This window comes from Triplophysa rosa, linkage group LG6 (genome assembly GCF_024868665.1).
Source record: "Triplophysa rosa linkage group LG6, Trosa_1v2, whole genome shotgun sequence".
Classification (NCBI taxonomy): domain Eukaryota; kingdom Metazoa; phylum Chordata; class Actinopteri; order Cypriniformes; family Nemacheilidae; genus Triplophysa; species Triplophysa rosa.
The window spans coordinates 25,974,817-26,000,200 of NC_079895.1; the positions used below are offsets into that span (position 1 = coordinate 25,974,817).

At 40.5% G+C, this 25,384-nt stretch overlaps 1 protein-coding gene across 5 annotated transcripts in view; it reads left to right on the top strand.

The window, feature by feature from the left end:
* The window catches only part of myo3b (myosin IIIB), an 80,103-nt gene that overhangs the window by 44,097 nt on the left and 10,622 nt on the right, over positions 1-25,384 (top strand). For all 5 annotated transcript variants that reach the window (XM_057336625.1, XM_057336626.1, XM_057336628.1 and 2 more), the window contains 9 exons: positions 2,178-2,289; positions 2,933-3,095; positions 4,848-4,928; positions 7,026-7,080; positions 8,799-8,844; positions 10,822-10,936; positions 23,829-23,929; positions 24,368-24,414; positions 25,147-25,322. In XM_057336625.1, coding sequence (XP_057192608.1) covers positions 2,178-2,289; positions 2,933-3,095; positions 4,848-4,928; positions 7,026-7,080; positions 8,799-8,844; positions 10,822-10,936; positions 23,829-23,929; positions 24,368-24,414; positions 25,147-25,282 — 856 coding nt within the window. In that variant the 3' untranslated portion in view covers positions 25,283-25,322. The remainder of the gene's footprint in view (positions 1-2,177; positions 2,290-2,932; positions 3,096-4,847; positions 4,929-7,025; positions 7,081-8,798; positions 8,845-10,821; positions 10,937-23,828; positions 23,930-24,367; positions 24,415-25,146; positions 25,323-25,384) is intronic.

A 25,384-nucleotide genomic window follows, 5' to 3' on the forward strand; every position in this document is an offset into this window, starting at 1 on the left:
TACTGACACAATTCACAGGAACACAGGGGCGAACAATGCTGGAGTCGTGTTAAAATAAACATTTTATAACCTACAGGCTCAAAGTCAGGTGGATGAATTCATTTAACCCTTTCGTAAAAATGGGAAACGTTTTTTTAATGAACCGTACTTTAAAAATGTCCGGTGGTTTCATTTTATTGAATGTTTATATAGCATCGCTGTAACTGATCCTCACACTGAGGGTTTGGGATTTAAACTAAATGTTTGTCTCACATCAGCTGGGAATTTTTTCGTCTCATCAATGGCTGAAAATGTGCACCCACTGGAGTTTAATAAATGCGATTATTATTAAGTGATTTTGTTATACAGCAAGGACAAAAAACCACTCAGACGGTCTGCAAGTCCAGACTTCATCAGTTATGCAGTCAAAAATTACATTACTCCGGTCGCACCACAGGAATGTTATTAGATTTAATTAGCCGGAGCTCTTGGGCTTCAAGAAAAGAGGGGAAAAGACAAGACGGACAGACAGTTAGAAAGATCAAAGCCTGGAGACGGATCCATGAGCGCATATTTAATATACCCACCTACTCTGGCGCTCCCTAAAGCTCCTGGGAAACTCACATCGCAGGTTTGTTATCTATATATTTTGGCGGTTATGAAAGAAGACCGTAATTTCATCAATAATAGGTCTTTAACCCTCGGAGAATACAAGTGATAGTAAATTAGGCTCTGGTCGAGTAATTAGCGGTGAAGCGGTACTTTAAAGGGGCGGAGTGAAACCGGCGAAAGTTTCACAGTGCTGAGGAAATTCATAGTCCAGATTTACTTTTTGGCTTGGGGAATCGCACTTTATTCTTCATGAACTTTTCTCTTCTTTCACTGTCTCTCTCGTGGGCCGTGAGACCCTGGACATGTAGGTCATCTCTTTTACTTAAGCATCCCGACAATTTCCCAGCGCTCTGAGGGGCCGCAAGCCTCTCTCCGACTTCTTCCCGTCATCCTTTTGATCACAGAAGCGTCCTGGTTATCCATGTTTTCCCCAGACCTTCCCGACAAGTTAACACAAAAAAGTGTGACCGTTCAGAGCCTGTTTGCGTTAGTTGGTCTAGAGAACGTCCCGGCTGATCTACGCTAAAACCAGCTTCTGAAAAGATGGATTCAAACGAGAAGCTCCTCTGATGTTGCGAAGGAGAGCTCATTGTGTTTTCTGTCAGACATAACAGATATCAGAAGCATAATTATGAAAGGCCACGGTTCAGTGGAATCAAAGGCAGTCTTCCCTCTTGAACACAAAAGCAGATTGCTTCCGCTTCAGAGTGAGTAAATACCCGGGATCAACCGCGAGCTTCGGGAGTTTCTTTGAGGTTTCTTTGTGAGATTCATGTCAGTTTTCTTACCGGCAGGTGTTTTTAGAATTATAACAGGAGGGCTCCCAGACTTTCATGTAAACAAGGGAACAGTGACCTCATATTTATCTGTTTATCAGACAGATGTACCTTTCTGTCTCAATATTCTGTGATCTTATTGACGGAACATCAACACAACACGTTTTTCTTATTCGTCCAAATCTTCTGAAAGTCTTGATTTGCAATTTTCCACTCTGAAAAGTCACAACACTTAAAGTTGGACTTTCAACTTGGGCAGTCATTTTCAAACACACTTTTGCCGAGATGTGTCACACAAACATGGCTGCACCCAGGGAGAAACATTTTTAATACATAATTAATAGTAAACATTGATTAGTAAGCAAATGAAATGCATCAAAAGTTCTTTCTTCATTCGCAGAGGCAAAATCAGAGAGTATAAAATCGTGTAAAAAATCTCTGTTGCAAAACCTGTCAAACAAATGCTAGCTTTGGAGTGTTGTTTCTTTGTGCATTATCTTAATTCTTAACAATCTTCACTGAGCAGGGGGACTCTTATCTTACTTATCTGGGAGAGAACAGCGATTGTTTGTTAAATACAGAAAACCTTCAAGCTGCAGTGTTAAATTGTGACACTTTTTTTAGTGTCTCCATAAAGAATGGCTAAAACAATTTCCACACAGGTTTGCCAAACATTACCACCGGCCCTGCCACCTCTGTCTGTATTTCATTGTTCAGTCAAACAGGAAGTATATTGATTCATTCTTCTCCGTTTACCAATGCAAAGAAATGATTTTGACAGTTTTTTATATATATATATATATTTTATAGGTATTACTACCTGTCCTTTCGGGCTCATCAGATGCCAGAGGGAAGTAAAGAGAGCGCCATCATTATACTGCAGAAGGCCAAACTGGACAACTGGGTCATGGGCAAGACTAAGGTTTTTATTATTTTTGTTGTTCTGTTGAACACAAAAGAAGATATTTTGAAGAACGTAGGACAGCAAACGGTTCTGGGGCACTTTTGACTACCATTGTCTTTTTTACTACTATGGGAGTCAATGGGGGGCAAAATCTGTCTGGTTATAAGCATTCTTCCAAATATCTTTCTCTCGAAATATCTTTCACTCGAAGGTGAGTAAATGATGACAGAATTTTCATTTTTGGGTGAAGTATTCCTTTAACAAAACATTAAGTAGTAAAGCATTTTTACACTTTTTTCACACCATCAAACATTGAGTACATTTAAAAGCTGTGAAATCTGTGAAATATACCTTATGAATTGGCCAGAATAGTAAAAGTGTAAAGTAAACCATGATGTATAACAAAGTTACAATACAAAGGTGTCAGATTCCCTGACTTTTGGAAAGATCACTCGCTCTTTCTTTCTGTCTATCTGTAAATCTAACTGAACAGGTGGTTGGCATCTGCAACTCATGGGGAAAAAAGAAATGGTTCAAAGTGTTCTTTTTCTTCATAAACACCTACATTACAACCATTTTCTCTGTCTAGGAGACACACAGAGGTGGTGTGTTGATTGTGAGGGTATGTGCGAACTGGGTATATGTTCTTTATTTGGGACAGGTGTTTTTGAAGTACTATCACGTGGAGCAGCTCAATCTGATGTTGCGGGAGGTGATCGCTCGGGTGGTGTTGATGCAGGCCTACACCAAGGGTTGGCTGGGAGCTCGACGCTATCGCAGAGCGAGAGAGAAACGCAACGACGGGGCTGTTATCATACAGTCAGGTGCTTGTTACCTACGGCATTTACTATTCTGATGACAAAGTGACTGTTTTGAAACGAAATGTCATTATAGAATGGCTAACCGTGGAGTCCAGCAGAAGAACAGTGCTTTATAAATAACTATCATAAATAGAGATCCACCTATTTATCAGCCAATAATCAGTATCGGTAGTTAAAAGCATTTAACCGATATATCAATAAAAAGAGAACAGGAAAATGCTGTCATGGTTCTGCCTCTTCTTGTCATGTCTTTCTTGGTCTTGTGGCAGAACCATGGCAGAGCCTCTTGTTCTGTGTAGAAAGAAACATATTATTGTCGGCCTCGACATAATGTGCGTTGTCTCCGGTGTCTCATCTCTAAGGCCTGCCCCCTCGTTAGCTTCCCCTTAGTGTATGATCCCAGTCACCTGCCCGTCACCCTTCCTGTGTAATCATCCCTCGTTAGTGTTCCCCTTTATTTAGCCCCAGTTCTCTCTGTCCCTTGTTGGTTCAATGTTCATTGTTCATCTCAGTGTATATTTACCTCGCCTTACCTTGCCCTCGTGTTCTGGATACCTTGTTCCTGTTTGCTGTGGACTTATTATTTATTACTCTTAAGACCTTGTTTTGTTTTGTCCCCCTTGAGGGAAGTTTTTGGTTTCAGTTCTTGTCTCGATTTGTCCTGTTTTTTCCCCCATCGTGGGTTTTTTGTTTTACTATTAAAGTTTTTGTGTTAACCCTTTAACTGCCTGCGCCTGGGTTCTCTGCCACGTTCTTGACAGAATGAACCAACCAGAACAGAACCCAGCAGGCAGTATGGATGCAGAGCGATCCCACCAGGCTCACCTCCTTTGCAGTCGTTGCCAGGGGAACTCCGACCAGATGGAATACGTCGACAGGTTCCTGGAGGCTGCAGAGGAGGTGGTGTTTGGAGAGGCGGAACTCGCGGTGCTTTTCAACGCCGGCCTCAGGGACCCTCTTTCGCGGGCGGAGATGAGGATGCTGAGACCGCTGGACTTCGATGGCACAGTTAGGTACGCCATGAACTGGCCGGAGTCCAGGGTCTCAAGCCAGTCCAGCTATTCATCTCCGTTGCCCGCGATCCCAGAGGGTTGCGCCTTGCAGGTCGGCATCATGAGCATCGCCGCACCGTCCGCCTCACCCCATGCAGCCTCTCCACCTCCCACCAGTCTCAATGGCAGGCGTGGACGTAGGGAGTCGTGGCACTCCCCATCCGACTTCTCCGGTACGGAGATAACCGGGTCCCCCATGGCTTCCCCGCTGCCGGCCACACGTCCTGTGGGCCGGTCCAGGAGGAAGAAACTGAGGAGGGGGTCGCAGCCTCCAGTCCAGCCGGCGTCAAGTCCTGCCCAGCCGCCAGCATCCGTTCCAGTTCCGCAGCCGGTAGTCCCGGCCCTGCCTCCAGTCCGGCACCATGTCCGGTCCTGCCGGCATTCCAGCTGATATTTTCTCGGAAATCAGACTCGATAGCTCAAATTATAAGTCATTATTATAAGGTTACCGTTGTGAATCGGACAGTTTGCAACACTGCTTTTTATGCACTTGCTCAATACTGATTTATGTATTGTTTTTACTAAAAAAGTTACAGATTGCAGCTTTAATGAAATGAAGTTTAAATAATAACTTTTGGCACCTATTTAGTAAAATGAGTAGTCAGCACTGAAAACAGGCGGTTGTAACTATACTGACAACATAGTCTAATATAACAGAAGTGTTTCTCTCTCTTTCTTTCTCTCTCTCTCTCTCTCTCTCTAGCCTGGAGGGGTTATGTGGCCCGTCAAAATCTGAAGCTCATAAAGAGAGAGCGTGAACAGGCCGCTGTGCGGATCCAGTCAGGTAAACATCTCTGAAAACTCTCTAACTTCAATAAAAATGTATCTCGTAAAATTGTGGACATGTTCCTCAGTGAAGAATAACACTACATAGTAAATAAGTGAAATAACAAATGCAGTCATGAGACATTGCGTATCTATGGCTCTCTCTCTCTTTTTACTCGATCCAAATCTTTCCCTTCAGACTTGGATTCATTTTTCAATCAAAACTTCGGTATTTTCACAAAGTACCTTTTTTGATATCAACAAACAATCCCATGAAACAGTGCCGATAAATTAATAATGCTCGGAGCCAGCGTCTCTTTTGAAAGTTTGGGTCACAGCATTTGGTCCCCATGTTTCAGTAGAATAAAGTATGCGCTTCTCTCGTCGCTTTCATCTGTTTCCCAGTACAGACAGCTGAGGAGAAAGAGGGTGGGGGGGGGTGATCCCCCTTCTGTTCCCTGCCACTTCCTCTCTCAGATTCCCGACCCATTACAGCCTCTCACATACCAGAAACAAGATGGCTTTTTATACTGTCACCCTTTTCATCTGAAATGTAAATGAATTCGTACTCGGTGTGGCCTGACGGAGATCAAAGCAGCATATTAACCTTCTTGGGGCACGTTTCCATCGTCGCGCTCGTCTTCTGAGGGTGGGAGGGGAGGCGGAGGCAGGGGTCCAGGGGGAGGAAGGAGAAGGAGGAGTGATGCTATTGTTCTGCTCTCCTCTTTGGAGTACTTCAGTTCCCCCTTTTTTGGCAGACGCCACTCTCTTTCTCTATACACACAGTGTGTGCAGGTGGTATGATATTCATCCACATGTTCAGAGTTTGTAAAGGTGTGTTTATGCATGCCGGCTGCTTTGAGGTGGGCCGTATTAGCATTTTGTAAATATACATTCACCACTCAAATATTCTATAGAGTAAAGGAATATGCTGAGCACAGTCTGTGAATTATATCATAGCGTTCAGGGGGTCAACTCGGTTTATGTAAGAAAATATTCAGGGCATTCTGTTCATCTCGCACACCACAAGTGTTTTTGGCCAACCAATAGAAGACGTGTGAAAATGTTCTGAAAACCTGTTTGAAAACAATCATTATTTTGTAAATATAGCTGCAAGCAGCAATTACGGGGTCAAGCCGTAAAGGGGCACAAGAGGAAATACATGTGGTCATGTCTGATCATTAGTTTTTGAAAATCACTAGAAACACAACAAAATTGCGTAGAACTTTTGACCACTAGGTGGTCCAAAATTAAAAATGGCGGGAACATTTTCATGACAAAGAAATGACATCATGACATGCTTTCGAATCGTCATGAGCCAAGGATTCGGATGAAAAGTATAATTTTGCTACTACGTTTATAGCTACTATAAGTTATAACCAAAAACGTGTTTAAAAATTTGGACTGGTGGTGGCTCTATAGAGTTTAAGTTAGAGACTCCAAATTTGCTATAGTTAATGTTAGTGATATCCTCAATCTGTGTGTTTAATTTCAAAACTTTCCTGTGTACTGTTCCATGGGCCGCCATAGACGCAATTGCAGAAGAAGAAGAAAAAACTAAGGTTTAATGAACTTAATCCTAAATTAAGTTCAGTAAACACTTGTGCCGCAGAAATCAACTGCACTGTTCTCAAGTGTGTGTTTACAGGCCTGCTTTCCCACCCACCACTGCTCCGATTAAAGCATGAAATGTTGAGTTTTAATTGGCCGTCTCATTGAAAGCAGAATAAATGCAGCGCTGCCGTTTCACGTGTTCAGAGGTTTACACTCATTTGTAAAGTACAAGTAAAACTGCTAATTATACACTCAGACCTTATTGTGTTTTTTATTCTAAACATTCTTTTAACTGTTTCTGGTTAGAGCATAGAAGCGAATGTGTGTTAAAGAGCGTCAGTATCAAAGCTACAGTTATTAATTCTAACACGACCACAAAAACACGAATGTTATTCATATTTATTTGTACCTGTGTTTTATTAGTGCTATTTCCTAAGACAGTTATTGTGGGTTATGATGGATATGGCCTCATAGAAGCTGCTGTGATCTTTTTGCTTTGTAGTATCATATTCCAAACCTGTGGTTTAATATGTTTTCTGTCATGTGAATATTTGTGTTACAGCATACAGAGGGCACAGAGTCAGAAAAGACTTCAGACACAGTCGACAGTTGACAGGGTAAGTTTACGCATGATGTTGGTTAAATACAGTGGGGTCTTCTGCAGCTAGCCATTAAACAAGCCATTTTATTTGTTTTATTTTTATTGACACTAAGCATGCCGGCTGTACGTTTAGGTCTTTGGTTTGGAATAGGACTTAAACAACAATTTTATCGGTTAAACATTGGTAGGAATAGGGCTGTGTTTGTTTGACAGAAATATTGTTCCAGAACCAAGAAAGGTCCTACAACTTCATGTGAACATAACAGCATACGGGCAATTCAATGACACGGTCAATAACTTGGACAGTAGTGTAACGTGGAAAGTTCACTGTGAAATTTCTTTGGGTTATAAACCAGTTAGCAGCATTTAAAAATAATGTGTTTATATCAATTAAAGGGGTACTGTCAGTACTGTCTGCTAAAGTATTTATAACTCAGGCTCATAATATCAGAGAATGTGCATCTTTCCAAACATTGATGATACTCAGACCAAGTAACCACTTGCAAATTTTTATCAAATTAACAAATAACAATTTGATATTCTGTAAATTTAAGACAATTATTTCGCACTTTAAGCTTTCATTCTCCTTACACATATCTGAGAGAGTCTGTGTATGCATGTGTGTGTTTACGTGTGTGTTTTTGTGTGTGTTTATCCTCTAGCCAGTTGGCTTATCAGAGGGATTCTCAATGCTTGTTTATATCAGAAATCTCAGTGGTGAAACTTCAAACCTCACACTTTGCTATTCTGTTTCATCAGGCTAGAGAGGATGGTTATAGATTTATTTTGACATCAACTGGCCCAATTTTACCTTGTAAAGTTCATAAACTTACCTACATGCTCATTAGCTGACGGGAGCAGGTGTGTGTGAGTGTTGTCTTGAGCTGCAAGCAGGTGTCAGCTGATATCAGTGTGTTCGCGTTCAAGTCAGACGTGTTACATGTGTGTCAGACTTACTGCGCTATATTTGTGTGATTCTGTCATTGATCTTGGTTGGAACCACATGCCAATTTTTATTGAAGCGCTTCAGAACACAAAAGGCTGGTGGGCCGCCGAGTGAGGCATGACCAGCCCCAAATTTGGACACACGTGTACCTAGAAGAACATTTTATTGTTCTTTTATAACAGACATCGTGAACGTCTAATAAGAAATAATGGTAACACTAAGGACCAATTCTCACTATTAGCTAGTTGCTTATTAGCATGCCTATTATTAGCATATTGGCTGTTTATAAGCACTTATAAAGCACATATTCTGCATGACCATATTCTACATCCCTAATCCTACCCAATACCTAAACCTAACAACTACCTTACTAACTATTATTAAGCAGCAAATTAAGAGTTAACTAAGCAAAAGTTGTAGTTAATAGTTTACTAAAACTGAGAACTGGACCTTAAAATAAAGTGTGACCGAAATAATATTGAATTTTAAATTCAGATTTCATTAACTTTGTGTGTCGTCATTTCTGGGCACTTTTTGAGACCACTGAAGCTTGAAGACTAAAGAATGACATTATATTAGTGCGTTTTTACCTTATAAGAAAAATATGAGAAAATTAGCAATTTGTTTAGCAAATTGCTCTCTATGACGAGCAGTTATAATAGACTTTAAATAGAGCTTTTATTTACTAGTATCAGTAACATCTACAATATTGTGTTATACTGAATTAGTTACAGAAATACGCTACTTTTTTAATAAATTCTCATTGTTTTGTCTTTTTGTTTCCTCAGACAAGACGCACCAGAAACAAGAACATCTCCCAGTCCAGAGGACAAGGTCAGATACTGTATGATGTAGCCTTCGAGTAAAGTCAGAAATATTGTATTGAGTTCTGAACGCTTGATTTACCAGTGAAAAAACCAAGATGATACCCAAGTTGCCAAGTTGGAAGGGGCGTGTCCACAAATAAGTTTGGAAAGATGCCTATATCAGTGCTGCATTTCAATGCGTCCTACTTGAATGTCTGGCGTGTTGTAATATTGTAATGTGCTCTTGAACATAACCAAAGACTATATTAACAGTAGTGGTATTAATAATGAAAGTGTCACATTTTTATGTATGCCCTAGACAAGTAAGTCCTACTTTCTAGTAAAAATCAAGATGTAACTGTTGGTTGAAACATATCGTTTTATTGTAATCTTAGTGAGCAATTTTAATGATATCCCTCTTCCCCGATTCAAGTAGATAGCACTTGGAATTGTTTGACCAAGACCAAGGTCGTACAAGAAGTATATGATCACGTAGTGGCCTGAAGGTACTTTGAGATAATTGATGTACTTTCATGATAATTTTAGAGTTCGTTCACCAAAAAAACCCACATTATTCCATTATATCGGAAGTCATTGGGAAAGCTTTGTGTTTAAATGAAATTGAAGTTGTTTTTCATTGTAATTCCATTTCGCTATAGAAATCGATTCCATTTATGCTTTTTCTGCACATTCAGACTGACAACATGCAGTATGAGAAAAAAATGTTGCTCTTCATCGCCGACATCAAACACGGTCTTCGCTCCAGAAATATTTATCATATAACAACTTAAATGTTGCTTTTCAAACGTATTCTGTTTAAAAACAGTAGCGCACAAATACTGTTTTTATGATACTTTCATCGTTTGGAGCTTGAGAGCCTTATTGTATAAACAGTATAGACGTTTCATCGGATGCACGTGCCTGGCCCGAACTCGCAGAAGTTACAGTCTAGTAATATAACAATTTGTTTTATATTTAATTTATATTAATATTCATTTATATCCATCTTTTATTGTATATGATTGTATACATAACGTTTGTTTATGTAGTTGTCACTGAAACCGTCTATAAAGCACAGCAGCATGTTCGTTCTTCAATATACAGACACACATGATACATTTTCCTTAAATTATTTGCCTGACACAGCTCCTGTTCACATGAACTCTGCTGTGACCAAATCGAACTGAATATTACACGGAAAACCCCTGAGATCAAACGGCACAGTCCTTTAGACAAAAGACACAATTCCCTTGTTGAGAATTCACTTCAGCACTGAGAGAGAGAGAGAGAGAGAGAGAGAGAGAGGAACCCAGGGAGGTACAGAGTGAATCAAAAGGCTGGAAAAGCGTGCTAGAGAGTAAACGCCGACTTCTCCCTGAGGTGATTTGTATTTTCGCTGCTCTCTCTACAGATGTTGGAGCCCCTTTTTTCCAGTAAAGACCTGAGGTTCTTTGCTAGGACTTTGATATCCTGTTCGAATTCAATATGTGAAATAGTAGAGCCACTCTGTGACTTGGAGCACATCGCCGAGCTTTGAAGTCTGATCCAATTTTTGCTGCTCGCCATTTGATGTTGAAAGGATGAGAGGAAGAAAACGTACAGTTTTTGCCAGTAACTCTGCTGAGCATATGTAAGATTAAAACAGCCCGCTCCTTTGGAGGGTGTACTTAGAAATGTTAAGCAGATTAATTCTTTCCTATAGCTCTTTTATTCAAAGATAAAATGAAATGTGTGTGGAAGCCTGCGAGGACGGCCGCCGTTATTTCCTGCATTACAATGAACTGAGCGTGACGAGAGAGAGAGAGAGAGAGAGCTCCAGTAGCGGTGCATTAGCACTTACTGTTAGTGTTGTCAAACACCGTGTTAATGGATGCTGGTAAAAACAGCTCTGCTCTTAATAAATTACTTCAATTAATTCACATAAAAGACCTACTGCTGTTTTATTCATTATGATGTGCTTGTTTGTATTTGCTTATTTGAGTGCGCGTGTGTTTTGTTCGTTCAGGTTGCACATACAGAAACAGGCGGTAGAGAGGAATGCTCCAGTGACGTGTGTGTGCCGAACACAGACAGCAGAGAGACAGACAGGAGACAGACGAGATCTGAACTGAGCAAACAAGGTGAGGCAACACACACACGTCTGCCGATACAACATCCTCACAATGGAAATTTCCAGCAATACTTACAAAGCCAAACATTTACTGCAGACACACAAAGCGTCACACACACAGTACTGCGCACAGAAGCAGAGGAAATCCCCAAATCGCTACTACACCACAGCGCTTTAAAAACGATCTGTCACTATTACTCAAACTCATGTCATGACTTTCTTCACAGGATCACACCAGGTCTGCTCTCGCTGCTCTTTTACATTTAATGAACTTTAATGAACACATATACACAAATAAAGGTGCTTAAACGGTTCGTTCGATGTGGTTCTTCTATGGCATTGAAGAACCTTTTGAAGCACCTTTTTTTAAGAGTGTAGTGACTGACCAGAGGGTGTCAAGCTCCAAAAAGACCACCAGTGACCCTAAAAAAGCACCATGAAATGATTTCTGCATATTCAAAATTGGTATTAGAATTTGAAGGGATTGTTCACCCCAAAATGAAAATTCTGCTGAATGCTTGTAACCAAACAGTTCTTGGACCCCATTGACGACCGTAGTAGGACAATGGTAGTCAATAGTGCTCCAGAACGGTTTGCTTGCCTACATTCCTCAAAAAAAAATATTGTCACGTAATTTTTCCTTCTATTGTAGTCAATGGGATCCAAGAACTGCTTGGTAATAAGCATTCTTCCAAATATCTTTCTCTGTGTTAATGAGAACAAAGACATTTATACAGATTTGGAGGTGATGACAGAATGTTTATTTTTGGGTGAACTATCTCTTTAAAAACCCTTTAAAAACGATTTTTTATATTAACATCTCTCAGTTACTACTCTATTTGTATGTAAAGCTGCTTTTCAGCAATGTACATTTGTGAAAAGTGCTATAGAAATACATTTGATGGTTTTCACAAAAATCAAGTCTTCAAGTCATGGTAACTACCTTTATGGTGTTTTTTTGGACCTCACCGGCCCTATATACTTTCTCTGTGTGACAAAAAGCAGCTTTTCAACATAATATAAATTATTGTTTTTATTTTGTGTGCATGTGTATTTAAAAAAGTCATACAGTGTGATGTGAGAGTAAGTCAAAAAGACAAGATTTTGTGTTTTAGGTGAAATTTCATTTTAATTCCATCAGTGCCTCCATTGCTCTTTAATTCTTGCGTTCTGTCATATCAGCTTGTGGTTTGGATGAGAGATGTGTCTTTGTTGAGGGTTTTTTTTTTAAAACACCAATCACATCAAAGGCTCACATGGCAGTGACTCTATTAGACGTTCACAGTCACAACGACACAAAGACCAAAACACACATATTTGCTGAACATATGTTTGCTTTGTGTTTTGCCCTGGGCTGTGAATTGCATTAATGAAAGCTGCCTGCGAGCTGTGTGTGTACAGAGAAAGGGAAGGTGTGTCAATCAGGGGCGATGGCAGGGGCGGGGCTGCTGAGATTGGTTGCCGGGGGTCCATCATTAGAGTGATTACTGGTGGAAGGTGTGCGTGGGGGTGGGATTGAGATTAGCCGTGTGTCCACGGATTACCGGATTAGGACAGATAATGTAACACGCTCTGCACTGCTGTGGCGCTGGATTACTGTCAGATCACCACAGCCCGCCTGGGTTAGACAGCTGCTTACTCTGTGAGACCCCACACATCACTCTCTGTCTGAAACACACACACACACACTGGAGATCATATTGTCACACACATCACATAGAATGGTACAGTTATCTGCAATTATTAATAAATAAAGTTGTTTTTAAATCTAAAAATGAATTTCTGGTAGCTTTATGTCAAGCTTCAAACTATCGAAATTTGATATTTTTCCAAATAAAAACTTTATTTGTAATATGATATTATTAAATAAATACGGATTATTTGACCGTCCAGTGTATGAAATTTAGCGGCGTCTAGCGATGAGGTTTTGAATTACAACCAGCGGCTCACTCCACCCCTCCTTTACGAAGCACAACGGAGGCTGACAGAGGACTAATTCTACCTTCACACTAAACCCGAATTGAGCGATTTGCACAAGTAAATTACATACAAAGGCTGTGTCTGAAACCATTCCCTATCTCCTATATAGTGCACTATATTGGGTGTCCGCCATTTTGTAGTGATGTCCGAAACCTGAGTGAACTACTACATTCCCTACATTCGTTCACTCTTTTTTACCCACAATGCACTTTGATTTTGAGTGTTCATTCTATGTACACTCACTCACTTGCTGTGTCTGAAACCGCTCCCTCGCTCACTCCTTCACTATTCCCTATATAGCAAATGATACATAAGTCCACTATATGGGGAAGAAGTGAAAGAAAACGAGTGAACGATTTCGGACACTGACGTAATATAACCTGTGTCTGACGGTACTGTCGCGGACATTCGACATAACGGTTATCTTACACCTGTGTGGCTTCATGGATTGCTTAATAAAATGGTAAAGTTCATTTTCACCTTATTTGTCACGTTATTTAATATATTTCAAATAAATCACCAATGTCTATAACATTTATTTAATCTATTTATTCTGAAAAACACAAAAATAACTGTGAACAAGAACAAACACAAGTGTATAAACATGCATTCGTGGCATTAACGGTCACTCTCATCCATCTGATTCTAATCAAGCAGTGGTCGCGTGTGGTATCATGGGTACATGTACACTCAAAATCAAAGTGCATTGTGGGTAAAAAAAGAGTGAACGAATGTTCAGGTTTCGGACACCACTACAAAATGGCGGACATCCAATATAGTGCACTATATAGGAGACAGGGAATGGTTTCAGACACAGACACTATTATCCCATGATACAACACGCGACGACTGCTTGATTAGAATGGGATGGATGAGAGTGACCGTTAATGCCACGAATGCACGTTTATACACTTGTTTGTGTTCTAGTTGACAGTTACTTTCGTGTTTTTGAGAATAAACAGATTAAATGAATGTTGTAGACAGTGGTGCTTTATTTGAAATATATTAAATCATTTTATTAAACGTAATAAACGTTAAAGTAAATAAACGTGGCAAACAGTTGTTTTTTTCTCTTTATTAAAAACTAATACGAAAACGTGACAAATAAGGTGAAAATGAACTTTATCATTTTATTAAGCAATCCATGAAGCCACACAGGTGTAAGGTAACCGTTATGTCGAATGTCCGCAACAGTACTGTCAGACGCAGCTTATATTACGAAATCGTTCACTCGTTTTCATTCACTTCTTCCCCATATAGCTTGCATTTCCTGCAGGTGCTTGTCTTTTGTTTGTGTAATATGCATCTTATGGTCAATGAAGGAACTGTGAATGGTCCATGTGTGTCCTGACTTTAGTTTCCCTTACTCATAATGTACCGAAGGACACAGATGTCTCTGACAGGCTATTTAAAGCTATTTGAGTCACATTACCTCACCTCAAATATGACAAACACAGAACTGCTGACTGGACTGTCCTGACACACACGCTCTTTCATTTACAGTTAAGCATTTTGTAGACACTTTTATTTAAAGCAGCTTATAATGGGATCAAACCTCTGACCTTTGCAATGCTCTACCAGTAGAGGTATAAGAACACATTCGATTCCTTCATCAGAGGAGTTTGTTGCTGAACTGCAGGCTTGGTTCTGTCTATTAACAGAACACGTGTAAGTGTGTGTTGTGTGGATGTTAGTTGTGTGGATGTGTTGTGGATGGGTAAGCAGGGCACACTTTGATCAGAGGAGATCAGTGTGTGTGTCAGGGGAGATGGCAGAGCCAGATGTCTGGAGTTCTGCTCACTTCCTGTCTCTCATGCTGCTACTGTCACTCCAGACACACACGCACACACACACTGTAGTTCTCTCACACACTCATTACCTCTAACCTTTTGGACACAACATGCAAAAATACAGACACACTTTCCCTGTCTTTATTGGACATTAAGTGCATTGCCGAGTCTCTGGATGATTCAGGATGGTCATCATCACACCTGACCTACAGTACAAGTATAGTATCATAACAATGCAATAAAATCAGTATAAACCGTTTCATCGGACGTGCGCGCCTGGATTGCAGTTAACTTCCGGTCTGTCTAATATAACTATTTATATTCATTTATATTATTTTATGGTATTATAATTTTATTAAATAAACGATTTGTTGAATTTTGTTGCATGTTCATTTTATTAAATAAACCATTTGTGGAATGGGTCCTGTGGTCGCATTTAAAGAAACCGTATGGGACATTGCCATCTAGCGGTTGCGCTTGGTATCGCAGTCTAAATTTAAAATATTGGAGAGGCAAGTTTAGCCAAGTAACGTTCTTCTCGGTTTCTTTTGCTTGTTTTGCAGAAATAATCTACAGGCACTCTATAGACCCCTTTCTCGCCGACGTCACGCTTACTAGCGGTCTAGCTGGAGGCAAAACAAAGGGAAAACTGGAGGTGGCCAATACAAACCAGCATAGATTCGGCTACATTTATACGCTCTCAGGTTATCTTTACTATACACGCTTGGTTTCTCTGTCCGGTAGGTGTAATAGGTGTAGATGTCAGGCCACTTAACTGGAGGTAATCCTGTCAGTTCGTCCCTGGATCCATTGAGTGAGCGCGTACAGGTCGGCCAGGTTCATGGCGTTAAAGTTAACTTTTTCAAAAACAATCGCGGTCCTAGACAGTGAGTGACCTTAAATGTTAAATCAGATTTTTCTAGTCATTGTCAAAAAGCAAGCAAACAAAACGTGCTACCTAGCATTAGAAATGCGGTCAGTGGGATCTTTCTGCCTCCAGCTAAGCTCCGCCCACAAAAACGCGTCACAATGTTTGCTAACAGTAAAGGCGTCTATTGTTTGTGAATGTGTACTGGAAGTTAAGGGCAGTCCACGAACGCGCGCATGCGCAGTAACGTTTGTTTCTATTGTTGCTTTGAAACCATCTATACAAAATAGACCTTTAAAGGAATATGTTGGAGTTTCGAAGTTTTGTGGATATAGACAGTACAAAAACACGAAAAAACATTTTTACTGTTACACTTAAATTGTTGTCACATGACCTCACTATACATTGCATGTATCACATGGGGCGTAACGGGCTTCCATAAGTGTATTCATGTTAAATTATTTTCTGTGTTATTAAATTATTTTATTTTCTGTAATTGACAGCATGATACATTTTGAAAGTTACCTCAGCAGATCCTTTAAAGTTTGGGAGAGATTAGGAGTCTCTCTCTCTCTCTCTTTCAGCCACATCATAATTTACCTTTCTTGTTTTCGCACAACTGACATGTATGTTTACCAAAAGCATAATCTTCATAAAGCGGGTTAGCATAAGGAGCTCAGCTTTTAGAAACCATGAAGTCTGATCCTTTTTACCGGAGAGCCACATAAGAGAACTAACTTTCACTTATAAAGTATGGCCGTAGAAAGACAATGATGCGTTATTCCTCATACATAAGTGCCCTTGAAAGGCATAAAGAAAAATGTAGAAAGAAACACTTTATGCTGCCGTCTCTCATTTATTTACATGCGTATGGCAGAGCTAAACATTAGCCTGAAGGTTTCTGGGGTGTGGGAGTGTTCCAGTAGTCTGATCTGGGCTTTACTCAGTGTGTTGGCTGTGAAACGCACATCAGCGTGTCATTTAAAGGCATCATCAAAAACAAGATCAAAAGTTTGACAGGATTAGCAGAAATGAGTAACAAAACAAATGAACGTGTGCACATGAACAGATAGTGTCATGCTTGGTTAGTCTGACTTGATGGATTAACTTTAGTGACGTACATATTTCCTCTAGGTAATTTATGTCTATATGATTTTACTCTTGGTTTGGGCTGCATCTGACGTCTCTTTGATCTGTTCTAAAACTGTTACATAAGAAGTTACGGGAACATAGCCGTCCAAATAATACAATTGTTTCATTACTAACATCAGCAAACATTATTACATACATGATCTGTAGCCTATACATACACAACGGTAAAAGTTTAGGGTCACTTGACTGAAACGATTTTATGATCTCAAAACATTTTGAAATTAGTTATATGAAGAAAAACGTAATTTTGCCAACATATTTTTTTAAGCAGATGATGTGGATCAAGTAATAAAAAGCAGGCAATTGGAATAGAGAGAATAGTCCTTAAGTCTATGGAAGGTCCCCATACAACATGGAAACCTAAAAGTACGTATTTTGTGAGTTCTAACAGAACATTTGCATTTAGAGATATACTGTATGAGGCATTATCTAAAGCAATGACATTTTAATATTTTATGTGCGATTTAAGTGATTTCACTTCATATGTAGATACTTGTGAGTATAATTTATAAGTGTTTTAAAAATCTTCAGATATTGTTGCTCCTCTCATTCTCCGTTGGCCTTCTGTTCATTAGCGTCAGCATCAGAAGAGATCATTTGAAAGTGCCAGACTGCCTGTGCTCAACTAAACTCAATGACTGTGTCTAATTGGCTGCTCCGCTGACTGTGTCGGCCGCAGGCAAGATGTCATGTCAGATCAACACAGTTACGTTTTTTTGTGTGTTGGGAGGGTTCTCGGTCACACTAATCTCCTAGATGCCAGCCACACAATCCACTCTCTCTCTCTTGCACTTTCTCTAGCGCTTCTTCATATCTTTATCATCTTTGCAATGTTATATAACATGTGGGCCTGCTATTATAACACCTTTTCCTCACATCTGCTCCTGAATCATTTGGTGTGACATAACTGTGCACTGCATCATGGGAAAGTCTAGTCAACTCGGTGCCAACTTTCGAAATCCTCTTAATGTCAGAGAGAAACAGAAAAACTACACACCGGATGTTTCACACGGGACAGTAACAGACTACCCAGTGTTTAAAATGAGACTTTAAATAAGATTGTCTCTCTTCCACTGTCCCTCGTTTTAGCATATGAGCATCTGTGGTACTACGGTTTAAGTCCTGGTGACGAGTTGGGTGGATTTCCCTTCATCCTCTTACGGTGTGACTGCTTGGATTTAAAGGCTCTTGTTATCATGTCGGATTTTCCATGACCATTGATGCCAAGGATAGAGTGTGTGTTTGTCTGCGAGTTCATTTTGTATTGAGTGTACAAATTCATCAAAACCAGTAATGTCCGTTTCGGTAATATACACTGTTTTCCAATACAGTCACCTGGAACAAGACTATATTAGGGTGAGTGAATGGTGAAATAGAAGAATTAGGACACCTCACAGTTATTACATTACCATCATCATCATCACCAACCAAGAGCAAAGACGGACTTGCTACTTTAGTATTTGGTATACTTAGCATCTTTTTTTTCATGACGGCAGTTTGAAGTTACAGCTGCACTTGGTACTCGCTCAATGTTTGAGATGACCCATTCACGTGTGCATCGTTGCTGTGCAGCACACACCATGAACAAAACTGCTTTAAATGCTTGAATTTGATTAAAATGACATCATTTGGAAGTCGAGCCTTTCTTCATAAACAGCACATTATGACTTGAAACGTTAAAACAACAGAGCGCACCGGACGAGAAGATGCGCCGCGCGTCATGTCTACAGAGTTCAGGGAGCAATAAAGCGATATGTCGTACAGGAGCAATAATACATAATACCCTTCATGAAGTTGTTCAAGTCCTTACGAGCTCTTTTAGCCAAAGATGAATTCAACCCCGCTGTCATAAGGAGCGTTTCAGAAAGTCTTTTATACCAACTTCTGTTGGATTGTATAACCAGAGCTGTATACGACGATAGACTGCATTACAGCAGAGGTTGTCTGTAATATTAATAATTTATTGTGGAATTGATACTCAAAACTAACTATTGTGGTTGAATGGTTTTATGTGTGTTCTTTTTCTCTTATTTTTTTCTTATTTTTTTCTTATTTTTTTTTACTAACCATATATTTCCTGGTATGTGCTGCTGTGACATAAATTTCCCTTTGGGGATTAATAAAGTTATCCAATCCAATGTAAATGTACACTCACCTAAAGGATTATTAGGAACACCATACTAATACGGTGTTTGACCCCCTTTCGCCTTCAGAACTGCCTTAATTCTACGTGGCATTGATTCAACAAGGTGCTGAAAGCATTCTTTAGAAATGTTGGCCCATATTGATAGGATAGCATCTTGCAGTTGATGGAGATTTGTGGGATGCACATCCAGGGCACGAAGCTCCCGTTCCACCACATCCCAAAGATGTTCTATCGGGTTGAGATCTGGTGACTGTGGGGGCCATTCTAGTACAGTGAACTCATTGTCATGTTCAAGAAACCAATTTGAAATGATTCGAGCTTTGTGACATGGTGCATTATCCTGCTGGAAGTAGCCATTAGAGGATGGGTACATGGTGGTCATAAAGGGATGGACATGGTCAGAAACAATGCTCAGGTAGGCCGTGGCATTTAAACGATGCCCAATTGGCACTAAGGGGCCTAAAGTGTGCCAAGAAAACATCCCCCACACCATTACACCACCACCACCAGCCTGCACAGTGGTAACAAGGCATGATGGATCCATGTTCTCATTCTGTTTACGCCAAATTCTGACTCTACCATTTGAATGTCTCAACAGAAATCGAGACTCATCAGACCAGGCAACATTTTTCCAGTCTTCAACTGTCCAATTTTGGTGAGCTCGTGCAAATTGTAGCCTCTTTTTCCTATTTGTAGTGGAGATGAGTGGTACCCGGTGGGGTCTTCTGCTGTTGTAGCCCATCTGCCTCAAGGTTGTGCGTGTTGTGGCTTCACAAATGCTTTGCTGCATACCTCGGTTGTAACGAGTGGTTATTTCAGTCAAAGTTGCTCTTCTATCAGCTTGAATCAGTCGGCCCATTCTCCTCTGACCTCTAGCATCAACAAGGCATTTTCGCCCACAGGACTGCCGCATACTGGATGTTTTTCCCTTTTCACACCATTCTTTGTAAACCCTAGAAATGGTTGTGCGTGAAAATCCCAGTAACTGAGCAGATTGTGAAATACTCAGACCGGCCCGTCTGGCACCAACAACCATGCCACGCTCAAAATTGCTTAAATCACCTTTCTTTCCCATTCTGACATTCAGTTTGGAGTTCAGGAGATTGTCTTGACCAGGACCACACCCCTAAATGCATTGAAGCAACTGCCATGTGATTGGTTGATTAGATAATTGCATTAATGAGAAATTGAACAGGTGTTCCTAATAATCCTTTAGGTGAGTGTATATACTGACAAAAAGGTAAATTGTTACTTAAACTTGAGATTTATACTGGGGCACGACGGAGTGCCGCTCCATAACACCAGAAGAGCCGCACACATGCGGGGAGCAGAGCGGCTCCGCCCTGGCCCAATTTAACCCCTGCTCACGTCTCTATTATTATCCCTGCCTAAAACATTCTTCTGTTGTTTGATATCTGTAACAAAGTAAACCTTGATCTGAAACCTTGTAAAAGGCGCTATATAAATAAAATTGAACTGAATTGAATTATTACATTGTAACAGGTCTAATTTTAAACACATTACATGACTAAGAGCGCTTTTCCACCATCGCGCCGAACCGTTCTAAGCACAGTCTGAAACGGTTACAGTTATGTTTCCACGTGAGCCTGGTTCGACACGGCACGATTACAAACTTTTCTCGGCTCGGAATTTTCTGAATTTTCATTCATTAGCACAATTCGGCAGCACAATTCGGCACGACTGAATTGTGCTAATGAATGCGCAGAGGCGTTATAGCTCAATCTCTTGTGTTACCAAGGCAACGCGTTTGTGTTTACATTCTAAAAATTTCCGTTATCAGCCCTGCGTTGGAAAATGAAACCATTTACGTACCGGCTGGCATGGATTGGCACGGACTGGAAGGATTAAGCAACGAGAACGATTCGGCACGATGGTGAAAAAGCACTTTAAGAGTTACAGAACAGTTCCATACTGGCCTTCAAGTGTCTCACTTTAGTGTTGTCCAGTAGTTTTGTTTGTAAGGCTTTAGGAATGCAGTCTGTATGTGTCTTTGTGTGTGCATTTGTGAGAGTGTAGGTATGTGGGTTAGTGTCTCTATACACTTTCATCTGTCTCTTTGTTCAGCGGTGTGTTTGTAGGTGTGTGTACGGTCTGGTCTGGTCTGCATATGCTTCATTTAGACATCAAAGAGCGCTGCTGATGATTTTGCCTTACAAATACCCCCCCATCTGTACAAACAAACCCTGGCGGCTCGGCCCAGCCCCAGACATGTCAGGTGATCAACGCACGTGAGCGACGGGAATCAATACGCCTCCCGCGTTTATACAGCTAAAACCCCTTTAAGCATTTCTTTTATGTAGTTTCTGAAACGCGTTCTGATTTTCAAGGGATTTAGAGGTGCTTTTTAAGAGGCGGCCCGAGTCTTGTCAAATTAAAACCTCTCTCTGAGAAGAATTCACAGCCTTTTTATCTATCAAGTACAAACATTTACAATATGCAAGGGCTAATGGAGAAACATAAAACTAAACCCCTTTTTTTTTATTGCCTTTTTCTTCTTTTCTACCCAGCGGTTCATAAGACAAATCAATAAGTCCTAAATAAAGAAGTATGTCTGACCAAACCTTTCCAACACACAGGTAACACACTCATGGAGTGGTTTATAATGATTTAATATATTCACGTAAGCCTTTTACTTCATGTGTTCCGGCAAATGTACAAAACTGTAAAAAAACAAGTTTTTCTATTATCAGTAGCCTTTTATTAGTACTTTCGGCTTATACTCATGATTATATGTTTATTCCTTTGCTGAACATTTTTTTACATTGACGTATACTAAAACACAAGTGATTCATCACGATGCATCGATTAAGAGCTTCCCCAGCCCCTTATCTAAAGGGATTAGTCATTTTTGTGTTACAGTTTGTTTTTATAGGAAGGACCTAGAAGGCTGGAAGGGATGCTGAGGTGGATTTTGTAAGATCATTTAACATGGCGTGTATATTGAGAAGAGGTAGGGGCCGAGCATCATGCCTTGAGGCACCCCCCAATGGATGACTTGATGTGTATGTAAACAAAAGTTATTGATTTAATGCCATTTAAAATGAATGCAGATAAACAAATGATATTACGCATTCAACATTACAGTCCTAGTCCATTAGTGTCTTTCTGTTGCCAATGGCAGAAAAGGTGAAAGGTGTATTACACTAACTATTATACTGAGCTGAATTTGGTTTTCATTTTCAATAGTAATTCAATTCAGTTATTCTGAAGCAATTCTGTGCAGCTTGTCCAACTTCAGTGGTGCGGTTTACTGGCCCTGGGTCGGATGGAGAGCATTTAGTAGAATGTTGGCAGCCTGTGTGTTGCTGGTCTATCAGGGGAAGTGCAACGGCCCTGAGGGAGAGCTCTGGATCAAACGGGGCTGATTTCCCAGACAAAGGGGGAGGATCAGGCACTAACCCACATGTGTTGTGTGGCAGAGGTCTAACCCACCCAATGATCAGCACATCAGTAATTAGTCAAGGCCAGACTACTTAAAACTGTGTGGGAGAGTATTCAACAGGGAGACGGCTTTCTTTCTCTCTTTTATTCACAGGATTTTTTACATATTCTTTCTCACTATTTAACTTTTTATATTATGTAATATAGTATATTATTATATGTGTTTCATAATACAACTATTCTTCTAATATTTTTAATATCTAGATAATATCACAAGTCTGCTTTGAGAAGACATTATGTTATTAGTTTTAATTTACAATGATGAAATGACATGCAGAGCAGCAGTTTCAGGGTGCAGCTCCTTAACAAGGCACAGCATGATGGGAAAAATCAACTTCTGAGAAAGAAAAATCTCATTTTAACTTGTTAAAATGTTTCCTGCATGTGACAGGGAGCATTTGACCCATTTGAAGAACTTCTGGCCCAGAACTGAGGAGCCTTTACAGCTTCATCACTATACAGTAGTGAAGTACACCACCTTCTCCTCAAACATCTTTGAAGCAGCAGAACGTCAAATCTATGCAAAGTAGAATTACACCAAGCAAGAGAAAGACTGAATCTCAGAGCTTTGAAGTGTTGGAAGGATAGAGATGTTCCGCAGTCTGTTCAAAGCCATCACGCTGTAGCGTTCTACAGAACGAGTACGTCACTGAACTCAGTTTTAGAGAAGATTTACGAAGGATCTGGAAGATGATGAGTTGCGGAGCGCTGACTTTTTTTAAAGTGAAGATGAGATGAAACAGGCCCCGATATTAAATATACATGCTGCTGTAGAAAGGTGTCCTGGATTTCGGCTCATTTTGTCGTTTTTGTAGATCTGAAAGGTTACGAGTGAACGCGAACAAGACTCTCTTCTTTTCTTTCTGACATGCTGTTTGATCAACGATAATTGTAAACCGACAGAATTTCCGTAGATCAGATTGTTGGAACACTGTGAAAAGTGCATACTGCATATTTAAACTGCTCGTACTTTGAAGTGAGTGTAAGAATTCAGAAGAAAACGAGATTCATTGTCAAGGCACATATCCATGCCAAGGTTGGTAGTGGAATAGTGAGGAGCTTACTTTATACATGCCAGGTCAACCACAACCAAGTGTTGGTGTATACCCTCATAGTTCAGAAGGAGTTCTCAGTCTAAAAATGGCTTGAAATAAAGAGTATGGAGGTGTAAAATGAGTGAAGTTGTATAAGAAATATCATTTGGAATTGTGTAAATTTTATGAGACATGTTTGAGTTCATACTGAGTTCAATATCTTCCATAATATTGACTTCTGATTGCAGATATGCTGCATAGCAACGCCCCGGCAACACCCCACAACACGTTAGCGAGATTTGTACATGCAAGCACCAGAAAATGCTCAGTATTGTGTGGAGCGTGTCTGTGATGTACGTCACAGCTGTCAGCTTTATTCGCACCGCTGCGCTCGTACGCTTCCTGCAGGGCGACACAATTGGAGACGCGACTCTGATCCGCGCGCACGCGCGCGTGTGTGTGTCCCGCAGGTCCGCTGGTGAAGCTGCATCAACGCGCCCCTCGGCGAAGAGGACAGCAGCCCAAGCTCCTGAACAGCCCTGAAGACAGTCTTTATTACAACCATCTTAACGTGAGTTCAAAGCCTCGCACGGAAGCCTTTGTCTAACTTTGTTTCCAGATGATAATACAATTAAAGCTACCTGTGCCAGACCCCCGAGTCCCCACCCCCACGCCGCTCTGTTGTCTCCACCATGTGCTTTGGCGCTTTATCTGTTGCTTTCATGTGAGGATGTCTCTCTTCACGGTGAATAATTGATGTGGTTTATCAAAGCCGAGCAAGACGCCTGCCTCATCAGCCTCAGCGCCGCACGCTTTGATCAAGAAAAATTATGCTGTGACTTCTGATATTATCAGCATCTGCACACATTCAACACAAAATCACTTTGAATTAAAAATGAATGATTCTCTCGCGCATGTTCGCTGATGTTTCTGAAGCTCGCCTGACTCTGCGTGCTTGTGTGCGTGTGTTTGCGTGGATGTGTGCGATCGCTCCTTGTTCTCTCTGCAGAGAAGTCTGGATTACCAGGGGAGCAAGAGGAAGCCCCGGAAACTGGGGTAAATAACAGCTCTCCATCTCTGTATCTACACGCCCCACCAGCTCAAGAAGGGGGAGCCGAAAAGGCTCTGAATTTGCTCCTCATGCAAATTCACAGCTGAAAATAAGAGCTTCTGTCATTTTTGGGAGGATGGAAGACGTGGTATAAGAACACGTGTTAAGTGTGAGATAGTGACCTCGCTGTCTGTGGAGTTAAGCTTGGTTAATCTAATACCTCAACCAGGCCGAATTTATCCTTGCATACTCTATATGACAGGTTTAACTGTTTGTATTTATTTATTTAGGAACGCCTGTGGATTATGAGTGGATTAAAGCGCTATTCTATTTTCTAAAGCTATTTTAAAACATTTGTTACTAATTATTATGAATGCAGCTTTTATGCAACCTTTTATATAACCTCATAATAAATAAAACGCATCAAAATTCACTGGTCACACCACAGAACCAAATAAAATTAATTAGTGAAGTGAAAAAAATTATTTAAAATTGTTAAATTGTTAAAAAATTTGAGCTTCTTCTTTTATACACTTTCATGTCCAACCCAGAATTTTAGAATCAGGCAAAAAACTATATGAATGTGCTATAAATCAACGTGTGAGCTTATTTTTAAGGACGTTTACATGTTTATGAGGTTGATTCACATATTTAGATTTTGCTAAATAATACACACTACAGAGTTGCTCTGTGCCTTTGTTTTGACTTGAGAAACTGAAATCTCTCTCATTTCTCAGGCAAGTAAAGCGGCTAGACGGAGAGGATGAATATTATCAATTACTGTCTGCAATAGAGTCCGTCCCTGAGGAGGAAGGATTATCGGGCCCCTTCCCAAACCCCCCGACTGCCCCTCCCATCATTTCCTCCAGATGAGTTGCGCTCCGCCCACAACTCTGTCTCCTGTTGACAGCTGGTAAGAGCTGCGCACGTCACCGTGACTGTACACAGTTAAACTCAGAGTTGACCAACCAACAG